Raw genomic sequence first — 22,562 nt, 5'->3', positions numbered from 1 at the left:
TGTTTTTCATTTCGTTAAGAGTGGCGGATAAAGAAATGGTTTTAAATATGCATGTTGTTGTTGTTTTGCTGTCATACTATACATCCTGTCTGTGACTCTGAACAGAGCTGGGAGGGGAGGGAGGGAAGGAGGGGAGGGGGGGGGGGACTATCATGGAGTCTTGATGTGATCGTCTGACTGGGGAGGGAGGGGGTATTGGGGGGGGGGTGGAGACAGGTAACCATGAAACATTGCTATTTAGATTTTTCGTGGAACATCGTCCGCAAGAATGCCTGCATTATACAGTATACAATGTAGTACCATGCTAGCGCTGCTCGCCTCGTCCTAACCGTTTATTAGCAATGGAGGGTCAGTGCCGTTGCCGCGAGTTTGGAAAACTACCACCGAAGAGAACAACACACACTTAATATTAACCCCATTCTGCCCAGGTGCCTTCTGCTTTCACCCAATCACAACGGCCAAGAGAGAGAGAGACAGAGAGAGAGAGACAGAGAGAGAGAGAGCGAAAGAGAAAGAGAGTCAGAGCAAAAGAGAGAGACAAAGACAGAGAGAGAGAGAGAGAGAGAGAGAGAGAGAGAGAGAGAGAGAGGAGGAAGAAGGGGGGTTGAACACAAACAGCGAGCGAGAAAAACAAATAAAACAAAATAATTTGTTTGTACAGAAAACAAACAAAAGTAAACAAAACAGCAACACAGGATATCATACTTCATGCATTCAAAATGAGTGCTAGCAAGAAGAGGAGGGGGGGAGGAGGAGGGGGGGGGGATTCACAGTTTTCTCAACTACGACGCAGAGGTTTTTTTGCGCGAGTGGGTGCGGTTGTCTGCGGAGGGAGGGGGGAGGGGGGGCGGGGGGGGGGGGGGGACAGAGTGCGGTCACAGGGTTTAGCGATCTCGCAGGTCATAGTGTTTGTGCAGGAGCCGACGCAGCGTCAGCCGCTAGTGGACAGAATGGGGGTAACTACATTCCTTGTCTGACTGAAATGGATTTGCTTTGTTATGTAGAAGAGTCCCTTCATGTTTCCAACGCTTCTGTAATTTCTTGGCTTTGTCATCTTGTTTTCTTAAAGTTTCTTTAGAGAAATGAAGCCTGCTTTAAGTACGCTCTGGACTCCCGCTCCGGTCTGCGGTGAGGGGGGGGGGGTCGAGGCAGCTATGATGCTGGGAGGTCCGCGCTGGAGGGAGGGGGGGTAGGGTGGGGTCGGGGGGTTCGGGGGCGGGGGGGGGGGGGGGGGGGCCGGAGGAGGCGGTGAGGGCGGCGTCTCAGACGGGGGGGGCTTTGCGCTGCAGTAGATACTGGTGGATGTCGTCGGCGTCGCGCTTCAGCCAGGCGGCGTTGAGGAGGATGTTCTCACAGCACTGCTGCACCGTGCGCTCCGCCGCCGGGGCGTGGTGGCTCTCAAAGAAACTCTGAGGAGGGGAAACAACACACAGACTCCTTCAGAATGACACATCTACCTTTAAAAAAAAAAAACACTGACTCACTGGTAGTAGAAGCAGGGTTCCTACACCTTTTCCAAAGTCAAATTCAAGCACTTTTCAAGCTTTTTCAAGGTGCATTTTCAAGCTTTTCCAGCACCTTAGAGCTGTGGTAAATTACATATTTATATACATATATATACTCAAAATGATTATTTCACTTCCTCATCACATTAAATCAGATGATATTGTGCTATAAACAACCAAAATTATGTTTCGTGACAGCAATGCTGTAACGATTAAGTAGCGACCATTAATACCAGAGATAGTATTAGTGGAAATAAACGGGATGTTTTTCTTAACAAGCATTGCTACTCCCCTGGCTCTCACATTAAATTTAGAATGATATATTTGGGTTATCCGGTTCTTCTTAAGTTTGTAATGCTCTTTTGTACGAAGGTGTGTTTCTTATAGGAATATAATATCTGGTTTAAAGGTTTGGAGCTGTAACCAATCAGTTGGTGAAAATACGTCTCATGAAATAAAAGATTTCCAAAAAGATTTCCAGCACCCGCAGGAACCCTGTAGAAGACTTCAAAGAACAACTTGGCCTGACACTGTTATGATGTTGCTGTTATTTCTCAAATGGATTCCTGAAGGTAAAATACTGAACCTCTGAAAAATAGCTACTGCTCACATTTTAAGTTCCAAGTAGAGTTTTGTCCCAAACTGAGATGTCCACCATCTGAACAGATTTTTTAGAGTTTTCTTTCATGTCAGATTACTACTGACATGAAAGCAAAACTCACTTTGGAAAAACATTAACCATTTTAAGACCTTTGCACAGACAATTGCATACCATTAACTATTAAAAGAGAACCTAAACCTACATTACATCGCGTTTTGGAATGAACCCCTTTAAATACAACTAATGAAACTGCAGAAAGTCAGTGATGATCAATATTTCCTTTGTCAAAGTTCTATGACACGTTCTCACCTTCACTTCAGCAGCCATTTTGTCGACAGCAAATCCATCAACAGAGAGCTGAAAAGAGAGGCGGACAACAGAAACACAGTTGAATAGATGAAGTACAAAAAACTCCCGCCTGTATGGGCATTTGTCTTTGTCCCAAAGCAGCCTGGTAGCATTGTTTACATTTCTCACTGAATGTACCGCTACCTGCAAGCTGTGCCTGTTGGCTTCAAACGGCAAATGATAATAATGCTGAACAAGCCGTTTCTTTAGATGCTGAAGGGACAAACAACACACACTGCCCACAAGTTTGGGGACACCTTGCTTTTTCTACGTTTTCAAAGTATTTTTCAGTGAAGTAAAGATAAACATGCCTGCAATGCTTTTGTTAACATAAAATAGCCATTTACTAATACTTTGGATATATTTATTCACAGAGAAGGTTTTTCATGGCGGAGCGTCTCTGACTGTTGGCATGAAGAAAGCGTGAGCAGCAGTTCAGCTGCTGAGGAGGTTCTTTTGATGAAAGTATAGTTTAAAGGCTCAATATGTAACTTTTCCGCATTAAAATGTCCAAAAAACGACTAGACCTATGTTATATATTTTGTTGAGTTGTGTACTTACATTATCCCAAATGTTTCCAACAATTTTCAAACCTAGAGAAACCTGCAATTTTAATCAAGGTAACGGTCCGTTTCATTTGGTCGCCATATCCCCTTTACCCCCTTCTACTACGCGCACAAGTTGGTGACCGTCTTGTACGCATGCATCGGCGTTGTGCTTATCCGCCAGAAGCTCTGTCATAAATTGACTTTTTATCCAGTTTTAGTCATCGGACGTCTGGATCTGAAGTTATCAGAGAAACAAGCTGAGCTAACGTTAGCGGCAGCTCGGCTCGCAGCCCCTCCGGACGTCCTGTCCGCCGAACAGCGTTGGAGAAACACTGATTTTTAACGTGAAACTGCTTTATTCAGTGTTTTTACCGGTTTGAATCACCGGGTCCGTTTGTTTTGGAGAGGAGGAGACCTCTGCGGATAATTCGGCTCCCGGTAAAAAAACCTCCTGAACGATGAACACTGAAGGAATCCTAACCGGGAGAAGCTGACTGCAGAGCACCGTCTGGCTGAGAGAAACCATACGGCAATGGTTGTTGTTTAACAATGAAGACTACAACTCCCATGATCCCACACTACTTCACGACATCATCAAACTCTGTCTTTTGTTATTGTTTTGATTGAGAGACCCCTAGCGGCAGAAAATTACATATTGTGCGTTTAACTGTTTTATTGTTATGATTTTTTATCTCAAACTAAACCTAGTTAGTCTTTCATGGGGTTAAGTTATTGCAAACCGACAAAGAAAACATGCTGATTTATTAAAAATTTTCATAAGCTGGGTGTCCCCAAACTTTTGATGGGCAGCGTAGTAACAGCACACACTGACACATGGCCTCATCAGGGCCTCATATCCAATAGACAGTGAGCAGGAGCTGCATGAACACATTTGTGCTGGTGGTGGGCGGGGTTTCACCTTGATGAGCCGTGATATGAGGAAGCCGCCCTGGTAGCGGTTGTGAAGCTCCTCCCAGTTGTCCTTGACGAACTTCCAGGCGGCTTTCCGGCCGTGTTTACTGCTGCCTGCCACGCCCCCGATTACTGACACCGTGTCCTGGGGACGAACCTCTTCCTGTGATGGGGGGGGGGGGGCAAGACAAAATATATCCAGTTAGATGTTGACCTGGGCCAGTTGATTGTGCCTGGAAAAAAAGACTTAATTAAGAATTACAGCGCCATAAGCAAAAGGCCGTTTCTTTCAACGTGAAAGTTTCCCTGGATTGAAAATGTTGAATCGATTTCGTGCAGTTTGTACCGTTTGTTGGTGATTATCAAGTAAGGCAGATCGACCTGGCTCATTTTTTAAAGAGGCACTGACAATTACCACAAACACACATTCGATATCTACAAGATCAAGCAACACCTTGCCTCGCATCACTTCCTGTACGCCAGGAAAGACCTACCAGACACCGGGCGTTTAGAGCGGCAAAGCTTTCATGAACTGGCTATAGGCTGAATCTATTGTCTAAGCTGTTGTGTCATATCAACTGGTGATAGAGTAGCAAAACAAGTTATTTATTTCGATGAAAAAGTTGCAGATCATCACTTTGAGGACAGGGTCGTGCGTACCGACAGGGCGAAGTTGAGGACTTTCTGGATGAGGTCGGGGGCAGAGATCGCTCCCAGCACTCTCTCTATACGATTCCTCTCCTCCTGCATGTCTGCCTGCTTGTGGAGCTGAGACACACACACACACAGACAGGGAGAGAGATGATGAGGATGAGAGAATGAAGAGAATAAGAACGAGAATAAGAGCGAAAGTGAGGAGGAGAAAGATCAATATCTGGATACTCAGGTGACATTCATAAAAAATCAAATCTTCTGACAGAATAAATCTAATCTTGTGACAAATGATCACTTCCTTCAGTGTTATGACGTTACAGTTCAATCAAAGCCACTTGGATTAATGTCAATCTTGTTAGGGAAATTGTGATAAACCGTCTTGAAAATGTCAAGGGCCGAAATGACAAACATCCACCGCAGCTTCCTGATCAGACTGGCGGCTTTACCTTCAGCATCGTGTCCAATGTGCCGCTGTCTCCATGCTTCAGCACTGTTAAATACACCTGGGAGAAACACAGGCACACACACATCAATACTGCAAAACATGATCCCTATGCTGCATTAAACACAATCTCTATTAATCTCTATTCATTCTGTTTTGAGGTGAGATTGAGTTTTAAAAGCCTAAATAAGTAATTGCATCTCTTCTTTCGGTGTTATCATCTTCTTTAAACGTTTCACTTCTATGTTTTATCATTGTGCAGACAAGCTTCACCTTATGAGGAATTTTGTTCCAAAACCAAATATGTATCACTTGGGAAAAAAGTGACACCAACTCTTACAAAATGATAAATAGCAAAACAGTAGAACAGCAGATCTGATGTTTTCTAATCAGTGATCATGACAACAGGCTCAGGTGAATGATAGAAGATTTACTTGTTGTCATAGCAGTGCTGACAAAGTTTGATTTTAACGTTCAAATACAAGAGTAATGTACTGTATGTCACATGCCCCTGGATCCATATCCATGTGGCTTGGCTGAGCCGGTGTTGGCATGGAGGACAACAAGAAACAACTATTTATTTTTTATTGGTACTCTGCCACTCTGTCTTTTCAACATCGCTGTTGGTTCATATTGGTATTGGATATGAGTTACATCCTAGAACAGATATGAACAGTTATTACAAAAAAAATAAAATAAATAAAAGTCAGATATGAGCAGCAATTTGTAATCGAGCATGAAGGCCTGCAGTGTGAACGCAGCCTGAGACACTGAATCCTCAGCTTCAGATAAAGATGAACAGGCGTTTTGTAAAGGAGCTGTTGTTGTACTGTTGGTACATGGTTACAGTATGTTGACCGCATGTGTGTACAGTGTGTCAGTGTGCATGGACTTACTGGGCTCCTGAGGTCTGCAGACAGGGTCTGCTTGCCTTCCACATGGTCCTTGAATCTCCGCCTCGCCTCCTCCAGTGTGGGTTTGTGTCCCGCCTTCCCCAGCTTGCCCAGGACCAGCCCCCTCAGCAGGGCGTCCAGGTGACCTGCGACCACAAACAACCACAGCCAGGTTATCCTCTTTCCCCCCCGCAGCGCCGCCGCCTTCAACAGGCAAGGTCAGGTCAGCCAGGAGGGAAACACTTCACTCCTGTTTACCTCTATTATTTTATCTTTAACTATGAATCTTAACATCTTAGCTGCAATTTTTCACTCAACTTCCATAATCCTATTCTTATAACCAGCTATATTCACATGACCTGACATGATGAAAGAACAAACCTTATGATGACTGTAAGAAAAAACATTGTGAAAATGGATTTGGTTGCTACGCTAAATTTCAGGGTAAACGGGGAGCTAGCTAGCAATCTTTTGTTGTGTTGTTGTTTCTATGCCACTTTGCAGCTTTTTAGGCTTCCAAATAAATACATAAACGAACAAACAACAATATTACAACAATATAATTTAAATAAATAGACAGATAAACAAACAAATAAATAATAAATCTAATTATTTCAAACTAAGAAAACTGATAGCTAGCTAGATAAAAGAACCGGTGTGCTTCACATTAAAGCATTATGACAACTCCTGACCGTTTCAGTTAAATGAAAAATAAAGAAGCTAGGAAACTACTTGCAGTAAATAAGGCTCGCTAACTACCACTGGTGTAAACATGACAGCTCATCCTCCTCCTCCAGCCCCTCCTCACCTTCCCCCTGCTTGCTGTCCCAGCCCAGCTTGAGGCCGATGGGGGTGAAGAGGTCCCGGATGAACTCCTGGATCTCCTCGTGGAAGTCGGTGTGGGAGAGGAGCGACGACAGCACTCCCAGGTTGCAGCTGAGGTCGCTCCACACCGTGTAGTTGGGCTCGTTGACGAACGCCTCCATCAGCTTCAGCACCTCCACCGTGCTGATCATGCCCGCACGAGACTGAGGAGGACGGACAGACAGAGGGGCAGAGGGGAGGAGGAGAGGAGAGGCTGTTAGGAGTGCATCCAAAACTCAGCAGCTAAATGGAGTCTCCCTGCACTGCGGTGAGCTGTGTAACACTTTAGAGTCACATCTGACAGTAATTCAACATATTTCCAGTTGAAACAGGATGTTGGGGCGGGGCATAACACAGAGAGGGTTGTCTTCAAAAGTCTCAAACGCCTCGCACATGATCTTGAGCCGTCACAAATTCTGGATTCTTGAGAATGAATAAATTCCAGCCACCGGGACACAACCACAGTGTCTTAGGAAAAGGAAACAGGGTTTTTGTTTGAACGCCCAAAATTGCACTGCCTATGCTGTTGCTATTTTGTCACTTTGAAAGTAAGAAGTTGCAAGTTTTACCTGATGTGAGAGACGGAGGGGAAGTTCTGTGATGGTTTCATTGGCTGGAATTTTTATGTAGGCCTACTGGCGCACCATGAAGTAACAACTAACATAGGTAAAAATAATACTTTGATATTTTTCAAGCAGTGAGAGCAATTTTCAAGTAGAGGACGCCTGTTGGTGCCGTATGAATAGAGGAAAAAACAATGTGGCATTTCCAACTAGTTAGCTCAACTTTAAATTCCTTTCAATGGTCAAAACTTTTCAGAGCGACTGAATCAGGAATAGTAGAAAGGAGACCTGTGCTCCCTACACCCATCTGTCAACCTCCATGCAACGGAAATCATAACAAAGCTGCGTTTTAATGTGGTGAGACAAAGTTCCCCTTTAAAACACCAGGATTACGGGAAAGGAAGACTCATGGTGTGATGCCTTCTGATCCCCTGCGATTTCTCATAGCTTACTGTCAGATTTAACTGTGTAGAAAGTTCTGGAAAATTCCCATCCATTCTTCTTGACAAAAGGATTGTAAAAGACGCAAGAGCAGAGCATGACAGCGCGACACGATTAATGAAACCCGTCTACATGCTGAGTCAGACCAGCAGCTGAGGAGGTGGAGGAAACGGGAGGATGAACAGACAGTCAGTCACTGTGGTTCATCTGTGGTTCATCTGCACAAACATGTAACTGAGGACCAAGTCGTGTTAGAGGTTCACATTTAAGGCTCAGCGTTTGGTTACAGTTGAGTATACACAAACCAGAAGAGGAAGCTTCAACAGTTTGCTTCCTCATCGATGCTTCGACAGTAAACGCCTCATAAAACTTATCTGTTGCTTGCTCTGTGGCTCTTTTTTTTTTAGTGGGCTAGCCAGGCCACCAAAAAAACAACTGGGGAGAAGTCACTCATGCCAGCCCTTCGAAATCAAAATTGCAATATGAACTGCAATTTCCAAATCACAGACGCCGCAATTAATTACTTAATAGAGAGGGGAGCATCCAAAATGGATTTCTGAACAAGGTGTTTTAGAGCTGCAGGTAATCTTTGGTCCATGAATCAGGTACAGTATTGGTGAAAACCTTTCATCAGACAGAAATTTATGACAAGAAAAACTTAATGATATGAATCGCAGTTTAAATCACAATTGTAATATTCTGTCAAATAATCACAATTCTATTTTTTGTCAATATCCTTCAGCCCTATTTAGCACATTTTGATTCAAAATTGATACCAAAAGCAGTACAGGAATAACCTCTTAAAGCTGCTCTTTATGCAAAAATATACCCGTCTTATAAGTCTAAAATCACAAATTGGGGCTGCAGCAGAGAAAAGCGAACGCCCAAACCTCTCCAGGCCAGCAATGTGTGAAGTTGCCTACTGAAGCTCTAAGTATAACAGTGGCAGATTATTACTTCTGCCAAGGAGGTTATGTTTTCACCCACGTCTGTGTGTTTGTGCCACCGTCTGTTAACAGGATATCTCAACAAGTTGGGCAACCTTCATACCCAAAACTTGGTGTGACGGTTGGTTATGGGCCTAGGAAGAACTGATTAACTTTTCATGTCAATTGGCCAAAAGGGGGCGTGGTGGTGGACGTGGCCTATCACCAAAAGGTGCATAACTTCCTTGCGGTGTGTTGTCAGACATAGCGGAGGTCTGTGCTCTGCTGAGCACATTTTCTAGATTGAAAAGAGATAGTCAAACAAAAGGCTGTGGAGGCCAACACTATAGCGGACTGTGTGTGTGTGTGTGTGTGTGTGTGTGTGTGTGTGTTTCAGTCTCACCAGGGAGAAAAGGTCGTTCTGCAGGCCGAGCCGGTCCACAGGCTGCAGGGTGAGGTCTCTGATGCCCGGCAGCAGACTCTCCAGCATGCAGGAGCTGTACTGGATACGATAGAAGCCCACAGTGCCGGGGTTGATCTGTGGACAGCAGACAGCAGGGACACAACTGGGTCAGACTGTAGGAAAAAGGCTGTTTTACCATTTCTACCTCTTAGGAGTACATTTTACCATTTAGGCATTAAGCCGGTGCTCTTATCCAGAGTGACTTACAGTGAGAGCACCAGCAGCATCCTGATGCTCAGGGTTTATTCAACAGTGTTTCAACCTCAACTGTCTTTGTCATGAGTGTTTGCCTCAGCTGGTCCCAGTCAGTCATACACACACTTATTAATTATTTAGCTGACGGTCTTATTTAGAGTGACGTATAGTAGGTGCAATAGTAGCATTGGCAGCAAGTAAATGGGACTCAGACATCAGTCCAATGCACAAGCTTTAGTATTTTTAAAGCAACACTGAAAACAAGGCTCAAGACAAACCAATCTTGTGATCGCTGACCTTAAACTTTGTATGGAATCAATTGTTCTTCTACAAGAATTGTATGTTATGTATATTTTGTATGAAGTCCTATGTGATGTATTGTTGATCAGTTTGTTAATTGTATTGGGGATAGTTCCATCAAATAATTGGAAAAAAGGCTGCAAAACAAACTATTTACACCAAAGACTAGGGATGTATTTAGGAGCACAAAGAAGCAGGAAAATAGTATTTTCACATTATAAATAAATGGGACTTGCAAATGTCCAAATAAAACTGAAATCCTGAAGAAAAACTCAAAACCACGTCCTTCAGAGACCAGTAGACGCTGGGGGATTTGTAATTTGAAGGACAACACATGAGCAGTGCAAATTTGCAAGTTATGCCCATGAGGGGTTGCACAAATCTATTCCTGTTCTCGCTGAATGTGTCAAAACCCAAATTCTCACCCTTGCATTCCCCAGAACACAGGGTCTGATATAACCGCCCCTTGTGATGCTAAACTGCAGGGACAGGAGGCGGGCGGCGAAGACCACTTCCTCTCCTGCTCTTCCTCCAAGCCGATAATCAGGAACTCGAGTCACTGACCTTCTTTGACCATAAATGTTTTGCATTGAGTGAAGAAGCTGCACGAGTCAGACTGGGGTTGCCATCTTTTATGACTCATCAGTTCAGCTCAATCCACAGAACATTTCCCGCCACTCTCACTACCACTTCCAGGGTTAAGCTGGAGTTGGAAATACTTACTATCCCGACTTTATAACATTTTATCTGCATTCAGAGTAGTTTAAAAATACCCTAGCAAAAATTATAACCTTCTTAATATACATTTTTTTCTCCACATAAATGACCTAATGATCTAACCTCAGCCACATGTAAAGAAAGACCTGTAGAGCCACATTACGAGAATATTTGTCATAATGTGTCATAATATTTGGAATCTTTTAATTCGAGCGTCAAAAATGTTTTCAAATTGAATATTGCAAAAATAATATGTGAAAATAAAAAAATAAAATCAAGAATTGTGTATAAATTGATCACATGGATATCCCTTCCACATCCCCCACTAAGAAAACCAACTGAAACAGGAGTCTTGCTCTGTGGAAACTTATATCAAGATCAAAGGGCGCCCACTCAGTTTTGTTTTCTATATCTCAAACCCTCTCTCTGTGGAAATTACTCCCAAACACACTTCTACATTAAACAGGAATATTCTCTGCTGTTGGGTGAGCGGCGGCCCGGCCTCACCTTCACCCACTGGTCTGGATTGATGTTGTTGAGGGTGATGGTGGTCTCGGGTCTGTCCAGCAGAACCTTGAGCTTGGTGCAGGTGGGGTCCTCGCTGGTACAGATACTGATAGGGACCATCCAGCTGGGGCAGTCCTCACCTGTCCCACAGACGAGTGAAGGAGCCAATGAGAAGACAGCACAGCCAGATAATTCAAATAAATCTGATTCCAGTCCCTGTAACGTTAGCTAAGCGTGACCCGACTTGTCTGTGCTCTTTGCTGTAATTTCGTTTCTCTGGTGTTGTTCTTACCAGTTAAGAACACATGAATGAAAAAATAGCTGAACATGATCAGTCCAGAGTCCAGACTGTGGTTTGCCCTCAGTTCATTCTGTTATGCTAGACTTCCCAAGCATGAGAAACTGCTGGTTATCAGATCTCAATATCTGTCTCCTTAAACCCATAAGCCGTCATTTCCTGCAGTTGGTGGGGAATATTTTCTCACTCCTAACGAACCGCACCGCACTTCTCTTCCAGAACTGTGACTCACATTTTCAAACATCTCTGTGCGATTATTCGGTGCGACCAGAGTCTGAACGTATTGTTCTCACCTGGCCAAACAAACCCACCTAAAGGAGGAAATGCTCCAGAGTTCAAATAAAACTCTCCAAACACACTTGGTTTCAGGCCTTTATTGACAGACCAAGTGTGTTTGGAGAGTTTTCCAAAGTCAGTTTAGTATAATTTTCTGCGACTGACTTATTTGACAACTTAACTGACAGTAACTAGTGCTCCAAGCAGCTTCAAACAAACTCAAGGACTTATTTGAAAACACTACTACTATTCACTCACCATTATGTGGTCCGCTGGCACAGAATTTCTTCTGAGATATCTTGAGGATGCGGTCATCTCCTTGCTATAAATAACATTGTAATTGTCAGTGTGTGAGATGCCACACTTGTATAAATACTACAAGCAGGGGAGAAAATTAGCACCAGCCACCAGCCAAACACTGGTGAAGTTTGGCTGTAGAATATAAATTTGTCTGCTCTGCCAGACACTTTGGAAGGTTAACAGTTTTTCAGAGATTCGAATAATCAATTTGGCAGCTAATATACTCATTTCAAAATCAAACAGCCACTGTGGCCGCTGAGTAGTTCTTACCACAGACAATTACACCAATGAACAAAGCGCTTGACATTTATTTAAAGCAGCTAATTCGGTGAGGTCAACTGATTAAACGTCAAGTTGTGTCCGGTGACGGCGAGGCTGAGCTCACCTGTTCCTGGTCCACTACAATAATAGGGAAGCCCATCTGCTTGGTCCAAGAGCCCATCACCGCAGCGATGGGTTTTCCACTGGCCTGTTCCAGACAGTCCCATAGGTCCTCTGGGGAAGAGGGCCGCGGGTCAGAGTCAAGCAAATCAAATCTGACACAGCTGTTTAGTCTTGAAAAAAAAACTCTTGAAGAAAACTTACCTGTCGAAGCATTTTTATGTTGGAACTTCAAAAGATAGGCGTTCATTCCTTTCCTAAAATCCTACAGAGAAACAGGAAAAAACAAACCAAAGTAAACACAATAGAGAAACAATATGAAACTACTAGCACACTTGGTGCAGCTGTGTGTCAGTCAGCCCCCCCCCCCTCACCTCGTCTCCTATGTAGTTGTGCAGCATGCGGATCACGGACGCTCCTTTGCTGTAGGAGATGGCGTCAAAGATTTCGTCGACCTCTGATGGATGGCCCACGTTCACCTGCAGCACAGAACATCAAATAGTCAGACAAGGGAACACACAGAGCATCACAACAACCCAGTGCCAAACCACTGGTATAATTTAGGCTCCGATACCAACCACTGATAATTACAAAAGCAAGTTAATGATACCCAGTGCTGCCGATAATAACTTTTATGGAAGCAAGGAGCAGCTGTTCCTGTACAGTTCAGTGGGTGGGGCGAGGGTTAGGGGTTTGATTCTCACTGGCCGAATGACATGCACTTTATTTTACTCAACATAAATCAGTGCTCTCTCGACCAAAGTCCAGACCAGAATTGTAAAACACATTGATGTTTTGCGCCGAGTTGCTCTTCTCTCCTCAGTGGTTCGGTGTGTCGTACATCTTCAAAACAACCATAAGCCATCATTTGTATTCATGAGTTTACAATCAACCATAAACGAACGGCGGCAGATATTGCTTGTTTTTCACAAGTACGGTTGATTCTATTTGTGTAAGTAGATATCAAAGCTTGCAGAAAATCCCCCACTTATCCTACTTGTAATTACCACTAGGAGGTTGATGTAAACGTTTTTTCCCAGTTCGTATTTGCAGGGAATCCAACATGAACGTGAACGTGGCATCAGAGTACCTGAACCTAGCTTACCTTAGCTAAAATATCATATCTAATACCACAATATACTCAAGTTTCAGGGAACTGACAATTGGAAAATTGAATGTAGGCAGGTCTGACTGCAGTGTGAGTGTTACTGTGTTTAAAAAGACATGTTTTGGGTGCTTCTGGGTTGGACTGTTTTGAGTTGCATTAGAGAGCAGCGCTCCCTGCAAACTGAGAGGTACACAGTGCCACAGTGAAGTAATTGACGACATTTTGATCAGAATCAATCAGCATGATGGCAAAACCTAGGAAAATAACCAGGATTATCCTTTAATGCGTAAAGGATGATCACATTCCGATTAGAGCACAATGTTCAGCACCGTCTCAGGTCTCTGGACCGTCACCTTCCAGCTACAGCTGGATGGGACGTCTAGCTCACTGGGCTACACTTCCCCAGGGAATTCATCAAATTTCCTGTCTTTCTCTGTTTCAAATACACCTCTCAAAATTCAATAAATTCCAGAAATTCCCTGTCGGAACTCTGCATTATGCTGCCTGTCAAATCATTACAAACAAACAACGGGCGAAATGGAGAGAACACGTTTCCCGTCTGTGTGGTTGTAAACGCCTTTTGTTGCACGTTGCCACAACTAACCTGTACGCCGCCCAACAAACCAACATGAGAACACAGCTTCCGTTTCACAAAGCGAATCTCGGCGGACTCCCTGCTGAACCCACCTCGATGGGATGGCTGTTGTCCAGTGCGTCCAGGTCCAGGGCGCGGGTGTAGTCGGCAGAGACAAACTGGGTCCAGATGTCGTACTCTGGGAAGCAGTGATCCACACACAGATACTCGATCCAGGAGGCAAAGCCCTCATTAAGCCACAGATGGGTCCACCACTCCTGTAGACACACACACACACACACACACACACAGCAAGTCCTTTTCATGAGTTTTCTTACAAAATGAGATATTCTGCATTAGAAAATATTGAGACCTACTCTTACTGATTTATTGATGGAACAAAATTAAACAAAGGAAGGTACTTTCTAAAGGGCAGCAGGTGGCTTAAGTTGTTGACAAAATGATAACACTTTTAGGGACTGGATCCTCTATATTGTGGAGATTTTGAATGGTTTTCCCCAAAAAATGTATGTATACCAATCTGGATATCAAGTCTTTATTTAGCATAAAGTGAAATGCAACACCACCTCAGGAAATTTGTGAAGCAGGTTACCACTTTTCTATATCCAAAGAAGCAGAATGAATGGCTTCAGTCTACACCACGCTCATCTAATGCCAAATCAAAACGACAGATCGAAGAATGGAGGCATTTCCTCTATCTTATTTCATCTATCTTATATTTTCCCTTGTTTTTATGCCGTTTTGTCAGGCACTTTAGAAACTCTGCTTTTTGATACTTTAGATGTTTATTATAATTATTACTACAACTATTACTATCATCATTTTCAAAGATTCTCAAAAAGTTGTTCTGTGTAGGTCTGTTTTTAGGCATTTTCTGTGACAAATGGCAGAGGGGGGGTTGTGGCTGGTTACCATGGTGACCAGGTTTCCAAACCACTGGTGGGCCAGTTCGTGTCCGACCACCAGCGCCACCCACTGCCTGGAGGACGAGCAGGAGTTCTTCGGGTCGATTAGCAACGCCGTCTCCCTGGGGAGTGACGGAAAGACGAGGTTAACACCAGGACCGCTGGTGCTCCATGACAGCAGCACTGTACGTGTGTTTCCACTTCATTTACATGTTTTTAAACAACTAAAACGTACCTGTAGGTAACAAGGCCCCAGTTTTCCATGGCACCTAGACGGGAAGGAGCACCACGCATGTTAGAGCTCCACTGTAAACATTTTCTATGCAATGTCAGAAGTTACAAAGAGTGTCACTGACGAATACTAACCAGCAGCAAAATCAGCGATAGCTATGAGATCAATTTTAGGCAATGGATAAGGAACACTGAAGTAGTCTTTGTAGAAGGGTAAGGTCTTTGTCGCAACCTGCAAAAGTCAGGGGGAGGGGGGGAAAAAAAACAACTTAATGACAGTTACATCTACTTGTTTGTTTTATGCTAGAACACAACACAAAAAGTATTTCTAAAAACCCTGAATAGTCTGCTAGTTGGTGGTCTATCATTTGTCAAAGAGCCAGGACAAAGCCTACACAACAGGTGTAATGGAGACACCAGTATAGAAATTGAGGGTGGAAATTTGGCTGTTTCAGTGAGTTAATCTACTCCACCGGCCTCGCTGGTTGTTTGGAGCTTCTTTTATATTCTAAAAACCACTTTAGCTGGTAAAAAGGTGAAAACGTCTAGTAAATGGACGGCTGTGGCCGACGGGCTAAAAAGCGAGTTTCCTGCCCTGGACACAAAATAAAAAGGGTTTCAAACTACGTGCTCACCTCCAGTGCAAATTTCCCTTGTTCTGCCTTGCCAATGGGCGTGTAGACGCGTACCGTCACACCGTCTGACGATTGGCTCTCCACAAAGTCATATTCACCGATGACAAAAGCTACAAGGTATGTGGACATGATGGGGGTGGTGGCAAACTTCACTTCCACACGGCTTTCATCTTCTGGATATGGCTTTCGATCAATGACATTCTGGGATGGGGACATGGGGACAAGTTATATATGGCCTCAGAAATACAGTTAACTGGCTCAATATGGAGACATCATATGGAAGCAGAATACTACCAACAGAAGAACTGTAGCTGTAATTATAAGTAATGGAATATCAAGCTAAAATAAGCCTTTTTTGTTGCAGATTATGGGTCAAGAGCACAGACTGTCAGCTCCCTCCGCTTACAAATACTGTGTGTGCCTAGGATGTTCGTGTATAATAGAAAATACTGGGTTAAGAAATGAAAGCTAAGGAGAAAAGCTCTTTGTGGGATAGTTGCTGTTGCTTTTGATATTAGTCCTGCGTGACTCAGTGAGTAGAGAATGACACAAACACTGCCAGGATTAGAGACTCTATTCCTCCTTTGAATGAAAGTGGCGACTGAATGGCCTGTGTGTATGAACGCGCACAGCCGGGCTAAATGCAGCCCTGTCTTGCATTGTCTAAGGACTTTAAAGGCCATGGTATACTTGCTGCGGAAACAAATTTCGGCAGGTTTGTACAAACAAAAGGACAAGCACTGCTTTGGCTTCAGACTGCAGTGTGTAAATGCTTGCTGGCCAAACTAGCTGAATTCTTCGTACACCAGCTCTCACTGAGTTATCATCTGTAATTTGTCTAGAATCATCACGATTGGTTGTGTTGCCTTGTGGAAAAGTGTCTCTATTTCCTTTACCAGTTCATTTCCTTTCTTTCTTTCTTTCTATCTCGTACTAGTATCTCGCTGTCAACTCGCTTGTTGGAAATCTTGTTAGTGAATATCTGCAACTTAATGACGGATCAAACAGCTTCTAAATCCTCATATTCCCTCAGCTGCCTTTGTCGCTCTTGCTACTTCACTGCTATTTCTGGTTTTCCTAAGTTATGGTTACCTCTATAATCTTCATGGCCCCCCTCTGGCGTGGAATTTTAAATACACAAACAATATGAAGCTGCAGTGATTATACACAAATTTGTATGCAGCGACATGTTTGACTGCGTTTCTATTTCGGGCAATGAAGTTTGACTTCATTGACCGTCGCCTGGAGTATCCTCAGCTGCAGCAGGGAAAACTTCTGGCTGACTGAAGGTCCGAGTCCTGGGGGAAGTGCAGCTATGCCAAACCCTAATCCCTCCCATCATAACATCATAATACCTCTGGATACTATTCCAATAATGTTCAACTGTAAAATTACCTAGGAAAACGAGTGTGACCCCTCTTATAGCTTGAGGTACAGTAGTGAGAAGTCAGTGGAGGTTTTGGCTGACAGAGTGCTCTAACTCATGAGGCTGGGTGTGCTGGTTATTTCTGTGGTTATGGAAAATGAAAGGGCTACCGGCAAATGATTCCTGGAGTTGTCAGAACACACAATAATCAGTCACAGCAGTAAAAGTTTATAATCAATCACAAACTTGATATGACTATATTTATTTCAACTTAATATGCCCCAATAGATCCATATACTTAACTGATTTGGCTGCAGCAACTGACACTGTTACCATGATTGGGCATGAAAATATACATAATCAAAGGCTGACAGTCTGCATTCATGTCATTCATATTTAGACCTGAAATGCAAATTTGATTAGTTTGTCACCTAAAAAGGCCAATTTTAGCTTTATCATCGCTGCCTACATGAACTGTGTAGCCTGGAGGGTCCGATTCTGTTGTTTGTAAGAAGCAACCTAAGCCAGATAATGTGTTCTAATGAAATTATCCTGCAAACGCCTTCAGCTAAGGTTGATGAAGACAGTGTATGAATCACATAAGTTTTTTAAGCAGAGGTTTGTGGGGTTTTTTTTTTTTATGAACACAATGAGTGACCTCATTTTAAAAAGCATTTTACATGTAGTTGCTTTTGGATCTCCAACAGACATACATTAGCCGGAGGTACAATATGCAATGACCCAACAAGTCTGTGTTATGTTATGTAAGCTACGTTAGCAAAGAAAAAAAAAACAACAACTCGGCAGCAAAATGTGACTCAAGCTGTCTGGAGGTCTGGAGTTTCTCGGAGGGAGGAGTGAACGTGTGACACGTACCATATTTGACAAGGCTACTCGGTCCTTGGGAACTATCAGAGTGATGTCAAAGGTGGCTTTGATAGCTGGCTCATCCCAACAGGGAAAGGCTCTACGAGCGTCCGTGGCCTGGAGGGGGGAGAGAGGAGGACACCATGTGAGACCCATGCCCTCTTTTCAAAGAAAACCTGCATATGTTCACAGTAGGCTTACATCCTGGAGGAGGCAGGGGTTCAGTTTCTGATGGACCTCCTCCAGTGAAAGTTTCCTGACTAGACTGACCTAGTTTTGACTGCGTTTTCCACACATGTAAATTAGGGTTGTCACGATACTAGAATTTCTAACTTTGATACAATACCCAGGAAAATATCGATATGCGATACCATTTTTGATACCACGGGGGAAAAAAATAATTTTCAATATTTTTTTTTAAATATTGTTTTCATGTTAAAATATAATTTTAACATGAAAACAATATTTTAAAGTTGTCTGAGATCAAATAACACATTTTTGATTGACAGGTGTCGATCGCCGGACAGACAGACAGACGCACGCTTCTCCATAACGTTGGCCCGATAAAACTCATTCAAAACTTTGCACTTACACAGCAGATTACCCCCACTCTAGTCATCAGCCTATCAGAACACTTTTAGCTTGTTGAAGCAACAGATACCCACCAATGATAGGGGAAGATCAGCAGGGCTAGAGTTAGTGGATTATTATTGACAGAATGATTTTAACCAGACATTTCAACATCTGGTCGAGCCTTCTGACTGGACAATGCATCTGAAAACCGGACAGTCCGGTCGAAACCCGGCCATCTGGCAAATCTACTTGATAACGTTAGCTAGCTCTGTAGCTAACGTTTGGTTTGCTAGCTAAACTAAAACGGATGATGTGCAGGGTGCGTTAACGTTTATGATAAATGTTTAATGCTTCAGTCATGTTGAAACGGGAGCTTTCGCTAACCTCTCGAAATTCTTTATATAGACTGGCGTGTCGGTCCTTGAGGTGCTTCGCCAAGTTTGACATGTTACCCCCCTACTTGTGAGAGGAGGGCCTGTGGGCAGCGGTGCAGGGTGTGTGTGTGTGTGTGTGTGTGTGGCTAGTGGAGGCGGAGAAATAATATATTTGATTTTTCATTAAGAGAAAGCACTGCTGGTATCGATACTGTTGAAAATGAGTATTGTATCTGTTTCAAACTTGAAGTATCGATACTTTTGACAACCCTAATGTAAACACAGAAACATAGTAGTATTTTCAAAACATATGCATAAAGGGAATGTTATGAGGTATTGCCTAACCTTTAGGACAATTCTGGGACACCAACATGAGTCACATGACCTTGCCACACTCCCGTGGTTATGTTGCAACACAGGCCATTATGGGGTTAGGCAATCCACTCACTTTCCTAAAGAAATCATTTGCCTGTGACTAAGAGTGTGTGTTGTAACCCGTCCAGTTACCTCAAACTGTGTGACAGCAGCGTAGCGGACTTCTCCAGCAGGAGTTGCATATTTACTTCTATAGAATCCTTTCATTTTGTCGTTCAGCTCCCCGACAAAGTCTATCTTCAACGTGCCGGATCCTGGAGAGGACGCAAACACAAATAGCATTGCGTTATTCATTCAGCCATGACCAAAGGGGAATTTGTTATTGTTCAACAGCAACAAACGATATGCCATTGTTACAAAACGGGACAACCAACAGCGGAGCCAAGTGAACTCTCCTTTTACCTTTCTGAAGAGCGCTAGGGAATGACAGAGTGACTTTCTCATCTTCATTTTGATAGTTGAATCCTGTAGCGTTAATTTCTAAAAAGGAAAAAAAAGATACGCTGATCCCAGAACGTATACTGTTCTCTTTGGAGTATTATGCTGTTTTCAACTTTGAAGATCCAAACAACAAGATGAGCAAACATCGAATGAGACAGCTAAAATGTAAGCATGCCCATCAATGGCAATTTCATTTAAAAAAAGAAAAGAAAAGAGAAAAAAAAAACTACATCTCACCCTCACCTTCTCCTCCCTCTGGTACAAAGGAGGCTGTGATGATGTCGATGTCAGCACAGTTCATCACAATCTGATTTGTGGCCTGTGTAACCTGTAAATATTGACAAAAAAAACACAACACAACTTATACTTTGATAAAAACCCGCTGTTCCCAATCCCAATCTGTCCAGAAAAGATTATGTTTGGTAAAGTATAGGGCCTTCTGGAGTACCACCTGGATATGATGATTTGTATTCAAAGAAGCCCTTGTTTTGTTTTGGTTTTTTTCTTTTAACTAATCCACCGCTGAGTGTAAATTCAATCTGAACCTGAGTTGGATAGCTGAGATAGGGATCAAACAACTTACTGTAAGGCTAAACCTACAGAGGCTAGAGGGCAAAACTGGCTACAGATATAGAGATAATCAGTCTGGCTATGAAAACCATGGGATAAGGAAAAAGAAAGAAAGAAAGAAAGAATGACTTCATTGTGATGTGAGAGCAGTACATCTGACTGCCCAACTTATTGAGGGCGAAGCACAGTGGCACACTTGGATGTCCTGCAGCTTTCCAAGGGGGCAGTAATAGTGATATTCACGGTTTGTGGCGTCGTTAGTTGGACACCGCTGCTTTTTAGACACTTGTGCAGAGGGCTTGGAGGTTGAAACGGAGGCAGCGAGGCAGTAATTATAGAACACACTGGGCTAATGGCACCGTGCCACCGTGCTTGGGTTTCTTCTGGGCCATTGTGTGCTTCCCAGGCTTTGTGTAAACCGCAGGTCAACAGGGTCTGATTAAACCGATATTTCACCTTGGCAGAGCATTTTTTACTTCTTAGCAAACACACACCTCCAAAAACATGTCAGGAGCAGCGGACCACTAACACTTGCTGATCTGCAATCACCAACTGCAAACAGTCAACATTACTTCTTGAAGGAATGACCCTGAAGACAGAATGGATTAACACCTGGGTCTACTTTTCCGTGTTTGAAGTACTATTTTTAGACTAGGTTTTCCAAACAAAATTAAGTGAGTGGTGCTGACTACAGGTCCCAAGAGCCCAATAATGGTGGATCCATTATCTAGACATCAGTGCAGTTGAAACTGTCCTGTATCTTGGACAACACATTTACAGACTGCGTTAATCAAACAAGAGGCAAAAGAGATTGAACTCAAATTGCATCAGCCTCGTTATTAAAAACTACATATTACATTTTAACGTTATCTTGAATTGTACTGACTTTTCTAACAAACCTAAACAGAAAACATAATTAAGGCATGGCTTACAGAGACAACTGTGCAACGCCTCAAAGGACTTTCTGTTGACCTGAACATCAAATCAAAATGCTCCATGTCGGGAGTGACAGGTGCTTGTGTCTGCACAATGGAGCAGTTAACACACTGCAAGCACGCTAGTTACGATAGCGGTCTGTTTGTTGTATGCGATGTAGCTAATCCAACTGACTCACTAAGGGCAAAAGTAACTAGCAAACGGTGCCGTGTCCATTACTAACATTACTCACAATGATACTAAAAGGGGTGTCCATTTAAAGAGTAGTGCAGCTCCGATAACAAGCTAGCATGTAAGTTAGCCATCATCTTGTCAACACTTTGGTCGTTTCATGGTCAGGGCAGCTTTAAGCACGGTTGTAGAAACAGGTGAACTGAATGAGTGAGTGAAGCAGAGGGTGGGAGGGGAGACATTTGCTTGCTATGATTTAGCAAACATTAGTTAACGTTAGCTAGTTAGCTTGCTAGTTAGCAAGCAAGCAGGTGTAACTTGCTTGTTTGCTCGCTAGAAATCATTAACAAACACCCGACTGGCTGATATTAGCATGCATAACGTTAATGCGTTGGCGTTACCACGAGTTAACATTGGTGGCATATACCCATGGAGAATAATAAGCGCATTGGCAAGACGTCCAGACGTCGTTAGCAGGCTAATGCCGACGGGATGTGACAGCTGGCTAGCTAACATGAGAGTGCAAGTCTGCTACAGCCTGAAAACGAGACGAGATCAGACTGCTGTGCTAGCGATCTTAAATTAGCTCAATAACTAACATGTAATACATTATTATACTTATTTAACAACAGCTAGTCACAAAAATGTCTATTTTTTCATTCATGGGTTTTATTCGACCAGTCAGTGCCCGTCAAGACTCTTGTCAAGACCAGCTAGCTACCGTTAACTTTCGCTAATACCGTCAGCTACCGTTAGGTTACGTTAGCCAGTACGGATAAATAGGGACAGGGAGCTAGCTAGCTCGGCTAGTGGCTAGCAATTTGCCGTTACCGTTCGAACATGGCAAATTAGCTAGCTAGCTGGCTAGATTACATAACAAGATCCCCGCCATGCACCGACTAATACATCAGTGCATCCAGCCATTGGCATTGGTACAACATACCTCCACCACCGCCTCCAGCTTGCCTTCGAAAGTGAAGTCGATCAGGTCAGGCTTCAAGCTCAAGCCGTAGTTGACGGGGTAAACGTCAGTTGGCAACCGTACGAAGGGCCTCCTTTCGGGCATGGTTTCTCTATTTTGGCCGGCTGCGCTAACGAAGACGGTGCTATGTATCGCTCTGAATTTGATTATTCCAAAGTTGAACAAAACAGGCTTCGACAACGAGGATGGATAACAGGTATTGAGTCTTTTTACGAATGACAGCGAGACCCTGCGGCCCAGGACCAGCAACATAAAATCCTCACAGTGTTGCCAGCTACGGTCCTCCCCTCTCACTTCAA

At 43.4% G+C, this 22,562-nt stretch overlaps 1 protein-coding gene across 3 annotated transcripts; it reads right to left on the bottom strand.

Annotated features, from left to right (window-relative positions):
• Positions 1-844: 844 nt before the first annotated feature.
• Positions 845-22,561, bottom strand: npepps (aminopeptidase puromycin sensitive). 3 transcript variants are annotated; one of them, XM_071539332.1, is made up of 23 exons: positions 22,225-22,561; positions 19,842-19,932; positions 19,566-19,643; positions 19,296-19,417; positions 17,851-17,958; positions 15,609-15,809; positions 15,109-15,205; positions 14,978-15,011; positions 14,750-14,864; positions 13,930-14,094; positions 12,509-12,613; positions 12,339-12,399; positions 12,139-12,248; positions 11,712-11,775; positions 10,880-11,019; positions 9,101-9,235; positions 6,712-6,931; positions 5,907-6,049; positions 5,015-5,071; positions 4,575-4,682; positions 3,922-4,077; positions 2,416-2,463; positions 845-1,409 (listed from the first exon to the last, which is right to left on the bottom strand). In XM_071539332.1, the coding sequence occupies exons 1-23, from the start codon at positions 22,513-22,515 to the stop codon at positions 1,263-1,265; spliced, it is 2,796 nt and encodes a 931-aa protein (XP_071395433.1). In that variant the 5' UTR covers positions 22,516-22,561; the 3' UTR covers positions 845-1,262. The 3 variants fall into 3 exon arrangements, with proteins under 3 accessions (XP_071395433.1, XP_071395435.1, XP_071395434.1); XM_071539334.1 differs by having other exon boundaries at positions 11,712-11,771; positions 12,135-12,248; positions 19,848-19,932; XM_071539333.1 differs by having other exon boundaries at positions 19,848-19,932.
• Position 22,562: the final 1 nt, after the last annotated feature.

This window comes from Centroberyx affinis, unplaced genomic scaffold (assembly GCF_046629955.1).
Source record: "Centroberyx affinis isolate AG114_WGS23_722 - 3 ecotype Tasmania unplaced genomic scaffold, CSIRO-AGI_Caff_v1 ptg003436l_1, whole genome shotgun sequence".
Lineage (NCBI taxonomy): Eukaryota > Metazoa > Chordata > Actinopteri > Beryciformes > Berycidae > Centroberyx > Centroberyx affinis.
This window is presented reverse-complemented; position numbering and strand designations above follow the sequence as displayed.